The 17,154-nt window shown below is 45.8% G+C and overlaps 1 protein-coding gene across 20 annotated transcripts in view; it reads right to left on the bottom strand.

Moving 5' to 3' along the window:
• dst (dystonin) overlaps window positions 1-17,154 on the bottom strand; it is a 779,292-nt gene that overhangs the window by 289,105 nt on the left and 473,033 nt on the right. For 14 of the 20 annotated variants that reach the window (XM_072498412.1, XM_072498419.1, XM_072498421.1 and 11 more), the window contains 4 exons: window positions 14,052-14,285; window positions 10,861-11,016; window positions 3,961-4,194; window positions 968-1,216 (listed from right to left, as the gene is read on the bottom strand). In XM_072498412.1, coding sequence (XP_072354513.1) covers window positions 968-1,216; window positions 3,961-4,194; window positions 10,861-11,016; window positions 14,052-14,285 — 873 coding nt within the window. The remainder of the gene's footprint in view (window positions 1-967; window positions 1,217-3,960; window positions 4,195-10,860; window positions 11,017-14,051; window positions 14,286-17,154) is intronic. The other 6 variants (XM_072498427.1, XM_072498428.1, XM_072498431.1 and 3 more) reach the window with 1 other exon arrangement.

Below are 17,154 nucleotides of genomic sequence, written 5' to 3'. Positions count from 1 at the left end.
TACTAAATACGTAATGCAAGAACAAGGAATAATTGATTTTCATTTATGTAGCACCTTTCATATCCTTTGTACGTACCACGTCCCTGAAATTAATTAAGGACATTTATAAGTGTAATTTCTATTGTGACATAGGAAACATGGCAGTCTGTTTCCACAAAGCACGTTCCCACAAACAGCAGCGAGATCTATATTTCAGTAATGTTGGTTGAGGGGTAAATATTGGCCAAGGTGCCAGTCATAGCTCTCCTGCTCGTCAAAAGTAGTAGCTGAGACGTCTTTTCCATCCGTCTGGGGGGGCAGAAGGAGTCTCTGTTTCAACATCTCATCTGGAAGATGGTACCTCCAACTTTCCAACGTTCCCTCAGGACTTCATAGAATCATAGAATTTACAGTGCCGAAGGAGGCCGTTCGGCCCATCGAGTTTACACCAGTCCCTGAAAGGGTACCCTACCTAAGCCCACACCTCCACCCTATCCCCATAACCCAGCAACCCCACCAAACTTTTGGACACTACGGGGCATTTTAACATGACCAATCCAACTAGCCTGCACATCTTTGGACTGTGGGAAGAAACCGGAGCACCCAGAGGAAACCCAGACACGGGGAGAACGTGCAGACTCCGCACAGACAGTAAGTGACCCAAGCCGGGAATCGAACCCGGGTCCCTGGCGCTGTGAAGCAACAATGCGAACCATGCCGCCCCACTCCAATCCGCTGAGACATATCTGAGGCATGAGCGTCACCCACTGAACCAAGGTTGACAACAACATAAATGTTGCCTTGTGGGCAGATGCTGAAAATTTTTATGTTTACTACTTTAGGTGCATAATGCTTTCAAATTGGACAAGCCTTCACGTTTACTTTCGCTGTGTTCAGTTTAACATTGCCACTACATTCAATGCCGGAATAAATGCTCCAAATTGCATATCATTAACTTCCAAAGAATCTAAATATCTTCATTCCTCACCTTGGCTTTTTGGTATTGATAGTTCAAATCTCCATCAGTTGTTGATTCCATCGTTTCATTTCCTTTGGTCTCACTCAGTTCACGAGGTAGGTTTCCATTCACAGTATCCTCATTCTCTAGTCTCTTCAGTCCGTCCACAAAAATAGTGTTGCCATTCTGCTGCACTGTCTCCGGTCCAATACTGGACAACCAACCCAAGAGTCCTTGGATTTTATTCTCATTTTCCTTCAGTTGTTCAACTGCTGCAGCCTGTAAACCAAACTGCAAGTGAGTATCTTTGCACAGTGAAAGAAAACGGTTTAAAAAGAAAATCAGAATTTTCTTGTGTCAAATTAGGCTTCCATGCCAAGTGGCCCACTGTCCCGACCTGGATAACTGTCCCTTCAGGGGTCAAAATTGTGGAATTCCCTTCCAAACACCACATGGGCTGTAGCTGATCAAGGTGGTGGTTCCCCTCACTCACGTTCTCTAGAACAATTCAGGCAATTAATGTTTGCATTGCTCATATCCTAAGAAAGAAGAACATATATTGGGCGGGATTCTCCTCCAGCGAGATCCTCCGCTTCGCTGGCAGCGCAATCACACGACGGCAGGGGGGTGGCCACAATGGGAAACCCCATTGGCCGGCTGCCGGGACGGAGGATCCCGCTGCCGGCAGGGGGCGCACCGCGCCAGAAAACTGGTCTGGTGGGAGAAACCCGCCCATTATTTCTTAAATTAAGTAAATTGGTGTACCATTATTTCTTAAATTTAATAAATTGGTGTACTGTCATGTGTCATGATCAAAAGGACAACGTTTTCATACCTAGATTTCCCAATAGAGAGAGCTCAAACACCAACTCAGAATATCAATACCTTTACATTGTCACTGATCAATTTTAAAGGAGCATGCATCTGCCCACCATCTGGGTCTCATGAATGGTGCAGAAAAGTAAAAGCGTCAATGGTTAACGTATTAATTCACATGCTTGTCCGCCAATAAAAATAAAACATTTTTCCTCAGTCTTATTCGATAAAGATAACTAGCATAATTAGAAAGTAAGGAGAATTGAGATGAGAAATATCCGCGATATAAAAACTGTACACAGGTGATAGCTCAGCAAGTCACGAGAGGCCAAGTGTCACAGCTGATCTCAAAAATTGTTTTGGCCATAACCAGGTAAAACTTGCCCCAGACCTTTAACTTCAGTCACGGTTGACACAAGTTTGGTGTGTTAAAACAGAAAGCAAATTTTATTCCTGAGCAACCAAGTGTGGGTTAATTTTGCAGCACTGAAGCTTAATCCCTCGAGGATGTCATAAAATATCAGTGCTTTGCAGACACATTAAAAAATGAATCAGGCCTGAGTGACTAACGACAGAAATTAATCTTTTCTCGGGGTTTAGACAAGCAGCTAATTGATCTTCATTTTGTGGCTTATATTGCACTGACAGACAATCTCATTGCAGGCTCCACAGAGAAAAGGCATTCCCAAGATAATACGGTGCACAACTTCTGTAATTTGCAATGTGATATTTATCCATTCAGTATCGGCCATCAATATACTGAAGATGGGATGGAACTGTTCCAACCCAGCTCTGTAAAAACCACAAAACTAATATCATTACCTGGGCTACACACTGTTGATCCCTTGCGTTTTTGTTGCTTTCGTGAATATAATTAGTTCAGAAATAAGATACAGCTCCTTATACATTTCTGCGCAGAAAAGGCAGCAGATATCTGGAACTCTCTCCAACCAAAAGCTATTGAAACTGCCAGTGGTTGGGAGAGGGGGGGATGTGCAGGGTCAATTAACAATTTAAAGTTGAGACCAACAGATTTCTTTTGGATATTAAAGGTTATGGAAACAAAGGAAACAAATGGAGTTCAGATATAGGGCAGCCATGATCTAACTGAACATGCTTAAGGGACTGAATGTCAACACTTTCCTATGTTCTTGAAAGTTTCAGGGCTTAAGACATCGGAACATCAGATTTTATAGCAGTTAAGATACACTTACATGGGACATTGATTGAAAAGTTTGTAATGTGAGAGAGCAAGAAATTTTGCTTAGAAGGGCTGAACAGTATCAGAATTGACGGAAAGTACAATTGATTTTAAAGCTGACTTCCTATTCTTCTTTGCATTAGGTTTCTGTTCATTAGATATTATTCAAGTGAAACATATTTAATGAATCTAAATTATATAATTTTTAAAGCAAATCACCTTAGAGTCGTAGAGACTTATAGGACAAAAGGAGATCTTTTGGCTTGTAATGGCATTGCTGTTTTATCTTTCGGAAATGATAACATACTTAACGCCGTACATCCACTTTTAGTCCATAACCCTGCCAACTTCCTCATCAAGCATCAGCCCAACTCTCATGTGTTGGTATTTATAAAGGGGGTCGGTTAGCTCACTTGGCTGGACAGCCGGTGTGTGATGCGGAGTGATACCAACAGTTCGAGTTCAATTCCCGCAGTGGTTGAGGATATTCATGAAGGCCCCGCCTTCTCAACCTTGCGCCTGAGGTGCGGTGACCCTCAGGTTAAATCACCACCAGTCAGCTCTCAAAGGGGTCCTCAGGTACTGTGGCAACATTCATTACTATTTATGGAATCTGTTGTCAACACATTTGCAGGTACAATGTTCCCAGATCCCTACAACACTATTTCTCCTCATCTTCTCTCTGGGTCTTTTACCCATGATTTTAAATGTGACCTTTGATTTTTGAGTCACTGGACAGAGGAAGTAGTTTTACTTCAGCTATTTTACCGAAACCTCGCATTATCTTGAAAACCTCTGTTTTAACTACAGCTTAACCTTCTCTGTTCCGAGGAGAATAATTCTACTTTTCCAACCTCCCCTTGTTATTCAGGTCCGTCATCAGATAATATTTTCAATTATGTTCAGAAAAGATACAGGCACCATCCACAACTTTACATTCTGTGACCAGGGATTGCCATCAGGACAATTTATTCATAGTCAGATGGGAGAAAGAAATCATCTGCACCTTCTCAGTCTCCTGTTTGAGGGCAGTTGTTACAGCGTTGTCTATATTTTTGAGGTTGGAATCCACTTGGTCACTCAACACACTGAGCTTCGCCTTGGTGTTTTTCAGCTTCTTGTCCATTGCTGCTCTTTCTTCTGGTTGGAGCTTGTCCCCGTTCTTCTCCAGGAACTCTTCAGTTGCACTTACCACATTTGCTAAAGTGGTTGCATTAGCCTGGATTTCCCTTTGCAAGGCCTGAAACATGTGGGAATAAGATACAAGTTGGAAGAATGATACATCAAGATTATTTAAATAAAAACCATTGAATAAATCTGGGATAAAAAATTTCAGCACAATTCCTCTTTCTCCCTTTTCCAATGATAACTATCACTGTTAAATGAAAAAAAAGGAAAGATTCTGGGTGGGATTCTCCATCCAGCCAGCCCTGTTTTCCTGCACGGTGCCGGCAGCGGGATTCCATGTTCCTGCCAATGGGGTTTCCCATTGTGGGCCATCCCACGCTGTCGGGAAGTGCATGGGTGTGGGTGCGCTGCTGGTGGGGTGGCGGATCCCGCCGATGGAGAATCCCGTAGTTTATCTATACAGCACCTTTCAGGGCACAGGTAATCCCAAAGCATCTTACAGCCAGTAAAGTACTTTGTAATGTTGCAATGTAGGAAACACAACAGCTAACTTGCATCACTCCCCCAAACAGCCACATGACAATGACCAGATCATTTGTTTTTTTTAAATTATGTTGGTTGAGAAAGAAATATGAGCTTAAGACAGCAGGAAGAATTCTACTGCACTTTTTCCAATTGTCATAGCCCAATATATTCTGAACTTTCAGTCAATTTTTTGATTTTAAAACTGGACACAAAAGGCTGCAAAATGGGGCTGCCTGCGGGTCATCTGACTTGTTTTGTGGCGTGAAACCACTCTCCTGTCTCAAGAGGGAACAAATGGAACATTCCAGACTAAACCTCACATCCTACTGTGAATCCTTCACTTTACAAAACCCTCAATTCAACTTTAAAACATCAACTTTATCGAAGAACCCAGACATGCCACATGGCAGTGGAGATTGTAAGCCAGAGACTGAGCCAACTGTAATTTATAACAGTTTACTAACTTCGCCTGCTTGTGAGAATGGATATATGAGAAATCACATTTTAAATTCTGGTTAAGTCTGTGAGAATAAATAGAATCATAGAATTTACAGTGCAGAAGGAAACCATTCGGCCCACTGAGTCTGGTCCTTGGAAAGAGCGCGCTACATAATACTGTCATCTTTTACTGTCACAAGTAGACTTACATTAACACTGCAATGAAGTTACGGTGAAAAGTCCCTAGTTGCTGCCTCCCAGCGCCTGTTCGGGTACACAGAGGGAGAATTCAGAATGTCCAAATTACCTAATAGTACGTATTTCGGGGCTTGGGGGAAGAAACCGGAGCACCCAGAGGAAACCCACGCGGACACGGGGAAAGCACACAGGCAGTGACCCAAGCCGGGAATCGAACCTGGGACTCTGGTGCTGTGAAGCAACAGTGCTAACCACTGTGCTACCGTGCTGCCCATTAGCCTTCTTTGGTTTAAACTCACAAATGCTTGCTGCTGAAATTATGTAATAACCAACCTGAGGCTAAGAAAACACACATCTCTTACATACATTCTGATCACGGGCAATAAAGGGGACATAAGAATTCTATCGGAGGCAGCACCTGGAATCTCACTCTAATGTCTCACCTGCTAAATACCATTTCTAACAGTGCAGCAGTCCTCAGTACTGCACAGGAGTGTCAGCCTGAATTGTGTGTTCAAGTCTCTGGAGTGAAAGGACTTATGAGTGAATTATGTGCAGCACGGTAGCACAGTGGTTAGCACAGTTGCTTCGCAGCTCTGTGGGTCCCAGGTTCGTTTCCCAGCTTGGGTCCATAAGGTCACTTAACCAGGTCGAAGCACTAGGCGGAACCAGAGTCATCCACCCAAACAGAGCTCGCCTTTGAGCTATTAGCGAGACAAAGGCCAGAGGATCCGCCTTCGCCTCCGACTGCCGCTCCCGCAAGTCCGGGATCCCAAGATAGCCACCAAAGGTCAAGGCTCCAACTCAATCCCAAGAATTCCTGACATGGTGCTGAAAAAAGAGCCCCAAAGCTCACAAGTTGAGGGCAAGACCATAACATATTTGTGATTTGCTGGACCCCGTGAACAACACTCGCACCTAACCTCTGCTTCCGGAAAAAAAACACTCATCCGCGCCCTGGTCAGTTCAAAGATGTGCAGATTGGGTGGATTGACCATGCTAAATTACCCTTAGTGTCCAAAATGGTTGGGTGGGGTTACTGGGTTATGGGGCTAGGGTGGAGGTGTGGCTTGGGTAGAGTGCTCTTTCCAAGGGCCGGTGCAGACTCGATGGGCCGAATGGCCTCCTTCTGCACTGTAAATTCTATGAAATTTGATGAGTGGGACTCGATCACACAACCTTCTAATTCTGAAGGGAGAGTGCCATCCACTGTGCCCCAGTGGACCACAGCTGACAACTGTGTAATGAATGAAAGATTTAATTGATTTGTAAAAGTCTGAATTTATTCATTCAATTGCTGTATGACACTTCAGTAGCACATCAAGCCTCCCTTCATTATCAGGAATCAGCATCTTCATTCTCCTCTTGACTACCTTTGTTGACCCTGTATATCACTTTTTATTAAAAAACCTTTTATTAAGAAATCTTCTTTACAACATAAAAATCATATTGCAGAAGTGCAATTACAATTCTAGACTCATCTACCGCACCCACCCCCACCCCCAATCCCACCAAGGAAAACAACCAAGACAAAACCCAAAACAAATCCCAAACTTCCCCCCCCCCCCACCTCCCCGAGCATCTGATGATGACCAGCTCCCGGTAATAGGAAATTAAAGGCTGCCACCTTGAATAAAACCCTTCTGCCGAACCCCTTGTGATACACATGACCTTTTGATGTGTCCTATGCACCACCTTGAACTGAATCAAGCTGAGCCTAGCACATGAGGAGGTGGAGTTGGCTGTGTGGAGCTTCACTCCACAACCCCCCTCAAAAGCCTGACCCAGCTCCCTCTTCCATTCCTTTTAACCTCATCCAATGGAGCTTGCTCCAATGACACATGCTGGCTATAAATATCTGATATCTTCCCGTCCCCCAGCTCAACCACTGTAAGAACCCTATCCATCAATGCGGGTGAAGGTGCCAAGAGGAAGGAAGGAATCTCCTTACGCAAAAAGTTACGCACCTGATAATACCTAAACAAATTAGTTCTTGGAAGCTAGAACTTTCCCAACCACTCCTCAAAACCAGTGAACTTCCCTTCTATAAACATCTGCCTGAACCGCTCCAACCCATCTCCCTCCATGCCCAAAATGACGAGTCCAAGGCCGCTGGAACAAACCTCTGTAGGCACTCCTCGCCATCTGCCCCTACATGGGGCGAGATTCTCCACTCCCACGCCGGTTGGGAGAATAGCCTGGGCCGCCAAAATTTCCCAGGACGCCGGTCTGACGCCCTCCCGCAATTCTCCCAAGCGGCGGGAACGGCCCGGTCGAAATCCGCGGGGCGCAAAACGGCACCCCCGCTATTCTCAGGCCCGGATGGGCCGAGCGGCCAGGCCAAAACGGTGGGTTCCGCCCGGCGCCGTCCACACCTGGTCGCTGCCGTCGTGAGCGATGCGTGAACGCTGGGGCGGCTTGCGGGGGGGGATCCTGCACCGGGGGGTACCTCAAATGTGGCATGGCCCGCGATCGGTGCCCACCGATCGTCGGGCCGTCCTCTCTGAAGAAGGACCTTCTTCCTTCCGCGGCCCCGCAAGATCCGTCTGCCACCTTCTTGCGGGGCGGACTTAGAGAGGACGGCAACCACGCTTGCGCAGTTATGTGGCGCCGGCCGCGTCATCTATGCGGCGCCGCCTTTACGCGGGCAACAAGGCCTGGCGCGTGTAGATGACACGGCCCCGATCCTAGCCCATTGTCAGGGCCTGAATCAGTCAGGATCGGGGCCGTTTTGCGCCGTCGTGAACCTCGACAGCGTTCACGACGGCCGCCACTTCGGCGCGGGAGTGGAGAATCCCGCCCATGGTCTCTGTACCCAAAAAAACACCTTGCACCTTCTCAATATTCGCTGCCCAATAATAAAATAACAGATTGGGCAACACTAGACCCCCCACCCACTGCTTTTCCCGCTGCAAAAACACCCTGCGAATCCGTGGGGTCTTGCCTGCCCAAATAAAAGATATAATTTTATTGACTTTCACAGAGGAAGATTTGGGAATGAATACTGGGAGACACTGAAACAAAAATAGGAACCGTGGGAAGATATTCATCTTTACTTACTGGACCCTGCCCGTCAGGGATAGAGGGAGGTGAGCCTACTTCTTCAAGTCAGACTTGACCCCATTTACCAGACCTGCAAAATTTAGTTTGTGGAGGGAGACCCGATCATGGGCCACCCAGATAATGGAAGCTGGACCTGGCCTGGCGAAAAGGCAACCTCCTCCACTGCCCCCACTCCCCATCTGTTTCATAAAGGCCACAAATGCCATAGCCACCCCAGAAGGACGCAAAGACCTATGCCTCAATCTATCCAGATGAGGGTCTAGTACACAGTAAGGTCCCCTCCCAGGATTAGCTGGTGAGAGCCCAGATCGGGAATATAAGCCCGCAACTTTTGAGAAAAGCTGTATCGTCCCAGTTTGGTGTATATACATTGACTCAGTCCACCAGATACCCGCCAATGACCCACTGAGCATTACGTATCTCCCATTCGGATCTATCACAATCTTAGCCAAAAGATACTTTCTTAATCATCAAAATTGCAAATCCCCAGCCCTATTGACAAATCTCGAATGAAATACTTTCCCCACTACCCTGTATATCAGAATGGCCAGATAGGAATTTGATTCCAACTGGTTGGGGGGTACAACCCAGAATCTTCATATCTGCTGCACAGAGATGGAGAGTGTTGGGTCGACAAGCACTCGCAAAGTGTCTTTAAACTTAGAGCTCCACAAGATGCATCAGCCTTCCATTTTGACTTCAGTTATACAACACCTTGATTTTATCTGTCTAGAATTCAAGAGGTTTAGAATTTGAGTTCATTATTTTTTATTTAATTTGGGCAGTTTCAATCCACTTCGCAAAGAGCACTGGGGATATAGGAACCAGCCCCCAGTGTTTATGCTCCACATGTGCCTCCTACCCCTCACACTAATATAACTTTCCATTCCTCTCTCCCTCCTGTGTTTATCCAACTTCACCTGAAATACATTTATATTGGTTTCAACTAATCCCTGCGGTACTAAGCTCCACATTCTCAGCTCTCTGGGAAATAATTTTATCTTGAATTCCCTATAGGATTTACCAGTGACTGTCTTATATTTATGGTCCCTAGTTTTGCTATCATGCACAAGTGTAAACGTCATCTTGACATCTAGAAGAGTAAGTCCCAGCCAATTCAATCTTTCCTGATATTTATAGCTTCTCAGTTCTGTTATCATCCTTGTAAATCCTTTTTTTCACCTTTACAATATCTCTAAATACTTCCTGATAAAAAGGATTATTGGTAGGTTCTGGGCTGAAGCTTATTCTGGAAGAACAGAGGGTGTTTTTCTTTACATCTACTAATTGAGGTCTCCATCACCAATGAAGGATTTACTTACCTTAGGAGGGCAATGAAAGTTCACGAGAGCGGTTCCTGAGATGAGACAGTTGTCCGATGAAGAGAGATTGAGAAGAATGGGCAGAAATTCTTTGGGGTAGGATTTCAAGGATGGCGAGTGATCAGCACTCACCATCCCGAGTGTCGGCCTATAACGTGCAACCATCGACTCTCGAACTCCCAATGCCATTCAACACTCACTTGAGTCAGTGGACATCTTTCCACCCTTGGAAGGAAGGCCCACTCCTGGCCGACAGCTCTACAACCAAGCCAGACACAGCGCTGCAGTGGGCAGAAGCGGTATTACAGCACTCTGCCAATTTCAGCATTATGTCTGGAACAAAGTCCCTGGACCATTGTAAAGATACGTCCCCGGCGTAGGATAGTAGGGGGCACCCTTCAGGGTCATGGGAGGGTGTGGGAGGGGCAGCAATCATGGCATCGGGGGGGGGTTAGGATTGGGGGGAGGGGGTCCAATAACTTTAATGTCCCAGAGGGAGGGTGCCCAACTCTGAGAGGGCCTTCAGAGTGAGAGCCACCACTCCCACCACCCACCCTCCCTTCCCTCCCAAGATGGGGAAAAGTTTTTTTTGTCACTAAAAATTAAGGCTGGGGGGGATATAGCTCTTAAGTGGCCATTAAGGGCTGTGATGCTTTCAGTACCAATAAGAGATTATCATTTCCTCTGCTGCATCCATCAAAGCAGGTTTTTTTGTATGCTGAAAAAGGGTGATTGGTGTTCTCCTGCACATATGGACAACTTGCATTCTACCCTCACATGGTCTGGCCTGAGAATCGATCCAGTTACTGGGGTGTGGCTGCTGCTGTGGAACAGCTACGTGGAGCCAGAGGAGAGAGCCGGGTGAGTGCCGAGGATCAGGTGCTGTTATCCGCCCATCTTTAGACCCCTGCCTCTACCTCTGGACTACCTCTGACACACATCCCACACACCTCTGAATTTAAAGTAATATAAAGTAATTGTAGAATCAATATGAGAAACAGGGCTGATTGAGGATTCTGTTGACGGATGGTTGTTAAAGCTGCAAGTTATTAATGATGGGTTATATGATGAAGATTAACGCCCGAGAGCTTGAAATTCTGGGCTCAATGTGACTAACCACCATTCGAGGGAAGTAATCAACAGTATCCCACCATGCTCACCGGTCAATAATATGTGTGGGTTAGACATCCTTTTACTTTATTACAACAGTCACCACGCACTGTATCACTAACCTGGTGTTCCACCTGATGCTGTTGTAAATCAGCTAAGCCGTCACCAGTAGTAGACATCCCATTGTCGTAGTCAATTATTTTACTTTCAGTCACCAACAACAAATCGCACATCTCTTGCAGTCTCTTGTTACAATCTCCTTGCTTTTCTTCGAAAGCCTGATTTTTTTTTGGCAAAAAAACACACCATCTCGGTTATATTGCTCTTATTTCTTTACAAGACGGTCTTTGCTTTCTATACAATGAAGTCCTGCACTACTACGCCAGTGTATGCTGCAAACATGATAGCAGTTGGCAAACAGGTGAACAAGGCGAGTTACAATAAATCAGATTAAACCAAAGGATGCATCTCACGAAGGAGTTAGCCCCATCGGTGTCACATCCGCACAGATGTCATGCAAGGAAGATAACAGCCGCCTTTTTACTTGTTTTGTTCAGGTGGCCTCAGATTGAGGCTTTTTTTTTTGCTCTTGAGAGATTGCGAGTGAATAATGCGGCAAGCAGTCATCTGTAAAAAGGTCTACAGAACAGTGTTAGTCACATTGTGCAAAGTCTTTGGATTTCAAGCAGTGCTTTTTTTAAACAAGGACTATTTTGAGTGCTCGTCAACATATTGAACATTGGGTAAAAAGTGATCCCATGCAGTGGCATGCTGCAAATTACTCACAAAACACGGCACCATTTCACTGCTAAATCACTACATTGTTCCATCTGATTAATCAATAAGATTCACACAAATTCCACTTGCGATATCCTTCACACTATAAAAGTTTGAAGCTCAAGAAGATCAGGCTGGTCGTAACCCAGGTGGGTATGGGGGAGCCACAATCGTCAGAAGGTGGCATCAGACTACCAGGCACTTCATCACTGAGTGTATCATACCAGGGTAACCTTTTACACACCAAGTTCACATGATAGATTCAGGGCACCTGACACATATGTGGCTCAAAGACCTCCTGAAGAGTCTTTGGCTACAACAGAAGACGAGATTGGTTCTGATAGAAGGTTATCGACCTGAAACATTAACGCTCCCTTTCTCACCACCAATTTGCTGCTGAACCTGTTCAGTATTTCTAGCACTTGCTGTTGTTAATCCAAATTTCCAGCATCCGCAGTGTTTGGCTTTTGGTTAACACTTCTTGTGAACTTCCGATCTCAGTTCCGTGGTAGCTCTTCCAGCACTCAGCCAATGGGGTAGGGTAGGAGAGACAGGCAAAGGATCGGAATTCTAGCCTTGTAAACATGGTGCGCTCTGGCCTCGGCTAATAAGCAGCTCTGTGCAGCTTTTTGCACCGAGCGTTGCACCTCATATGCACAAACAAAGAACTTGAATTTACATCCATCACTTGTTCTGTGAATGAAAGCATATACCACAGAATAATACAGCACAGGAGGCCACTTGGCCCACCATGCGCAAACTCTTTTCAAGAGCTATCTGATTCATTTTACTCCCTGCTCTTTCCTCATTGGCCTTCAAATCTTTTTTTTCAAGCATATACCCAACACACTTTTATTATTAAACCTGCTTGCACCATTCTTCCAGGCAGTGCATTCCAGATCCGTACTCACGGCATTTAAAAAAATATTGTCACCTCTTCTCTGGGGCGGGATTCTCTCCTACCCGGCCGGGCGGGGGGTTCTGGCGTAATGGAATGGCGGGAACCACTCCTGGCGTCGGGCCGCCCCAAAGGTGCGGAGGTCTCCGCACCTTTAGGGGCCAAGCCCTCACCTTGAGGGGCTAGGCCCACGTCGGAGTGGTTTGCGCTCCGCCGGCTGCCGGGAAAGGCCTTTGGCGCCACGCCAGCCGGGGCCGAAAGGTCTCCGCCGGGCGATGCATGCGCGGGAGCGTCAGCGGCTGCTGACGTCATCCCCGCGCATGCGCAGTGGAGGGGGTCTCTTCCGCCTCTGCCATAGTGAAGACCATGGCGAAGGCGGAAGAAAAAGAGTGCTCCCACGGCACAGGCCCGCCCGCAGATCGGTGGGCCCCGATCGCGGGCCAGGCCACCGTGGGGGCACACCCCGGGGCCAGATCGCCCCGCGCCCCCCCCCCCCCCCAGGACCCTGGAGCCTGCCCGCGCCGCCTTGTCCCGCCGTTCAAAAGGTGGTTTAATCCACACTGGTGGGGCAGGCATTCCAGCAGTGGGACTTCGGCCCATCACGGGCCAGAGAATCGGCAGGGATGGGCCTGCCGACCGGCGTGATTCCCGCCCCCGCCGACTGGCGCGGCGCAATTCCCGTCCCCGCCGAATTTCTGGTGGCGGAGACTTCGGGACACGGCGGGGGCGAGATTCCCACCAGCCCCCGGCGATTCTCCGACCCGGCGTGGGGTCGGAGAATCCCACCCCTGATTCTTTTGCCAATGATCATATATATCTCCATCACCCCTCTTCTCGCTGACCTACATAAGCTCCCGTTTGAGCAATGCCTCAACCGTAAAACTTCCATCCCTGTTTTGAAATCACTCCAGGTCTTTTCCCTTCCACAACTTTTGTAATCTCCAGTTCTACAGCCCTCCAAGCTTTCTGCATTCCTCCAATTCTGGCTCTTTTTAATCCATATTTTCCCATGCTCCACATCTGTCAGCCACAACTGCCGCTGCCTTCGCCCTAAGCTCTGGAATTCCTTCCCTAAACCCCTTCTCCTCTCTACCTCGCTTTGCCCCTTTATGGCGCTCCTCTGTGAGGAAGCTTTCAGTCACCAGTCCGAATATCTCCTCGTGTAGCTCAATGTCAAAAGTTGTTTGACAACACTACTACCCGTGCCTTGGAACTAAGTTAAAGGTGCTTTATAAATGCAAGTTATTATTAACTCTAAAGGGTGATGTAGGGCGTGAGGGCCATTGTGGTTTGAGATACACCAACAGTTGATTTGACTGTTACAGATTTCAGAACACCACTATTCTCAATGGAGAGTCTTCAAGCAATGCTGCTAAAAGAACAAGTTTAACAAACTTCACAAGATGTATGTGTTTTTTCGTAAATTTAGAGTACCCAATTATTATTTTTTTCCAATTAAGGGGCAATTTAGCGTGGCCAATCTACTAACCCTGCATATCTTTGGGTTGCGGGAGGTTATACCCACGCAGACACAGGGAGAATGTGCAAACTCCACGTGGACAGTGACCCCACAAGACGCATGTTATAGACAATTTTGTGACGGATCATGCCAACTGTCCACAATCAAGCAACTCAAACCTTCTGATCATCCTGTTCTAATCTGGTCTGTAACTGAAGATTCAAAACCTCCAGCTGTGCTGCTAATTTTTCCATCGCACTTTTGAAAGATGTCTGGGTGCTATTCAAGAGTTTGAGCAGTTTCCTGTTCTCCTGAGGAGAAAGATCCAGTGCGTGCTCAGAAACAAAGAACTGGACTTCAAATGTGGTGGCATCCAGCTGAATTTTCAAATCAGTGAAGGTTTTCTCCAAATCCTGCACAAAGAAGGAAATAGTGTCAATCGCCAGTCAACGCCACAGAATAATTAAATACACGCTTTATTAGGTGTTAATATTTGGCGTTAATATCAGAGAGGCTGTCAGTGTTGACTGCCATTAAAAGGCACTTTGGAAAGCAATTTATTGCAACTGCAAATGCAGAGTTAGATGTGGAAATGAGGAAGCTGCTGTCTGATTTGAACTGCTCCACAAGTTTCACTCCATCTCATTGAGGTACTTGGCATGGAAATCATGGTGTTTACCGCAAGGTTAATTACTAAACACTCCAGAAAATGTAACAGCTTGTAGACTCAAGCGTAAGTTCATTTTTAAGAGCCTGATACGTCTTAATTATTGTCTAACAAACTCCCTGGCACTGAAAGTTTATCTTTAACAATGTGGAGATTCAGTCCTTTGGATTTAAATTAATGTTGGAGGGTAACAAATTAAGAATTGAAATAATTTATTTCGTTTTTTAAATTTCTATTTCTCTCTCTTACCCCATCTTTCTTTGCCTCTGTATAAAAGCAATAACAGAAAGCAAAATATTAATGAAATGAAAGGAAAGAAAATTGCTTATTGTCACAAGTAGGCTTCAAATGAAGTTACTGTGAAAAGCCCCTAGTCGCCACATTCCGGCGCCTGTTCGGGGAGGCTGTTACGGCTGTTAAAGTGACTAACTTACACTTACTGGTTTAGTCTCTACATAGATCAGGAAGGATTCTTCAGTTTGATCCATTAAGGAGAGACCCAGTTACGTGCCCTGGTTACACTCATACATGGACACAGACACAAATGAACACACACAAACACACACCAATTATTTCCTAAAGATATAATCCAAAATATCAGAATTAATTGAATTTAAGAAGAGCAGTTGATGGCTCTGTCAAGGTCATGGATCCCACTCTGTTGGATGCAAGCGCATTGGAAATGTGGTGCAATCCTGTCAGCAGAAATCTCCTTACTCACACCAGCATATCAAGTAGGTTGCTTTCAAAAACAATAAACGTCAAACCTAATCTCGCGACTGCCATTTACCAAATTAATGTAACAGATCTAGCATCTCAGGTTAATTTAGTGTCAATCCGACCTAAAACACATCGCAGAACAGTTTTAACATATTTTTATTGTTATTATTCAACACATCTGGCATCAGTTTATGGGTTAAACGACATGAAGAATGAAGGTTAACCATTGCAGAGTATTAGGTGCCAGCACATGTTGGTAGGTTTCAAGATCAAAGTCTGATTTTCAGTCAGAGTATTACATGGTCAATTTGAAATTTGTACTGGACTTTGGTTAGGTATGTCCTACTGAGAGTGATTACAGGGTATACAATCTCTGAACAACACTGAATCATAACTCAATGGAACAAACACCAATCAATACTTATTGTTATGTCATTTACAATTCAATGGATAGCACTCTTCCACTCAAGAGTCAGAAGATTTAAGTCTCACTCCAAAGACTTCCATAGTCCAGGCTGGCACACTCTCTGCAGTACTGAGGGAGTTCTGCATTGTCTGAAGTGCCATCTTTCAGATTAAATGTTGGAACAATTCCCTGATGCTCTCTCAGTTGGATGTAAAAGATCCCGTGGCATTGCTTCTCGGCCATTTGGCTAAGATTAAGCCTCAGATTGGGGCGGCACGGTGGCTCAGTGGTTAGCACTGCTGCCTCACAATGCCAGGGACCCGGGTTCAACTCCGGCCGTGGGTCACCGTTGGTGTGGAGTTTGCATGTTCTCCCTGTATATGCGTGGGTTTCCTGCGAGTGCTCCGGTTTCCTCCCACAGTCCAAAGATGTCCAGGTTAGATGGATTGGCCATGCTGGATTGCCCCTTAATGTCCAGGTGGACATGGGTAGAGTGCACATTCGAAGGGTCAGTGTAGCCTTGATGGGCCGAATGGCCTCATTCTGCACTGAAGGGATTTTATGATCAAACCCAAGATGTGGTGCAATGCCTTTTCTTGTCAGCTTGGATCTTGTGGACATCATGAATTGGCTTCAATTTTAATTGTTTTTTGGAGCGAACAATGAAATGGATTAAGGGTTTGCCGTGTCCACTTTGCGCATTGGTTTTGTAACTTTAAGGATGGGATAAAAACTACTTTTTAAAAATCCCATGGCACCTGTCGATGAAGGGCAGGGGAGTTTCCTCAATGTCCTGACCAATATTTATCCCTCAACCAACTACACACAAAAAAAAACAGGTTACGATAAGAACATTAAATATTTATAACGCGCTACAGTGATGCTGGCTGAGAGGCAATTGTTGAGCAGGCCACTGGGGAGTACTCCACTGCTCTTCCTCAAATAGTGCCATGGGATCTTTTAGGTCCACTCTACAAGACAGACCAAGCTTTGATTTAACTGCTCACACTGGAGACAGAGCAGGTGGTTTGGTGTCATGCATCAATGTTTCTGCGGAATTAAGATTTCAATTGCCCAAACATTCCTTCTATTGGATTCATACAGGCATCAGGAAGATACAATTTTAACCCCATTAGCCAAGAGTGAATTCAAAGCAGGTTCCAGAGGTGTAACGTATTGGGCAGGATTTTCTAGCGGCGTCCTGCTGGTGGGAGCTTCCGGTCCCGCTGAAGGAAAACACCTGCGGCTGGTTCCGCAGTGGCGGGAAGGGGCGAGCCGCACAAAATGGTATTGGCCAGTGACAAGCTGCCGCCGCCACTAGATCCCCGCTTATTGTTTCTTTCCTTGCAAATGTCCAATTCACCAGCTAAACAATCCAAACTAGAGCCTGAAAGGACCCAACCTTTCAAAGTGGCCTTTCATTTGATTTCACTCCCATTAAGCACATTGGGGTATGCTAGTATATAATAATAATCATCTTTATTATTGT

The sequence above is a fragment of the Scyliorhinus torazame genome, chromosome 4, assembly GCF_047496885.1.
Source record: "Scyliorhinus torazame isolate Kashiwa2021f chromosome 4, sScyTor2.1, whole genome shotgun sequence".
Taxonomy (NCBI): domain Eukaryota; kingdom Metazoa; phylum Chordata; class Chondrichthyes; order Carcharhiniformes; family Scyliorhinidae; genus Scyliorhinus; species Scyliorhinus torazame.
Note: the sequence above shows the minus strand (reverse complement) of the source record. Positions and strands in the feature narration are given on the sequence as shown.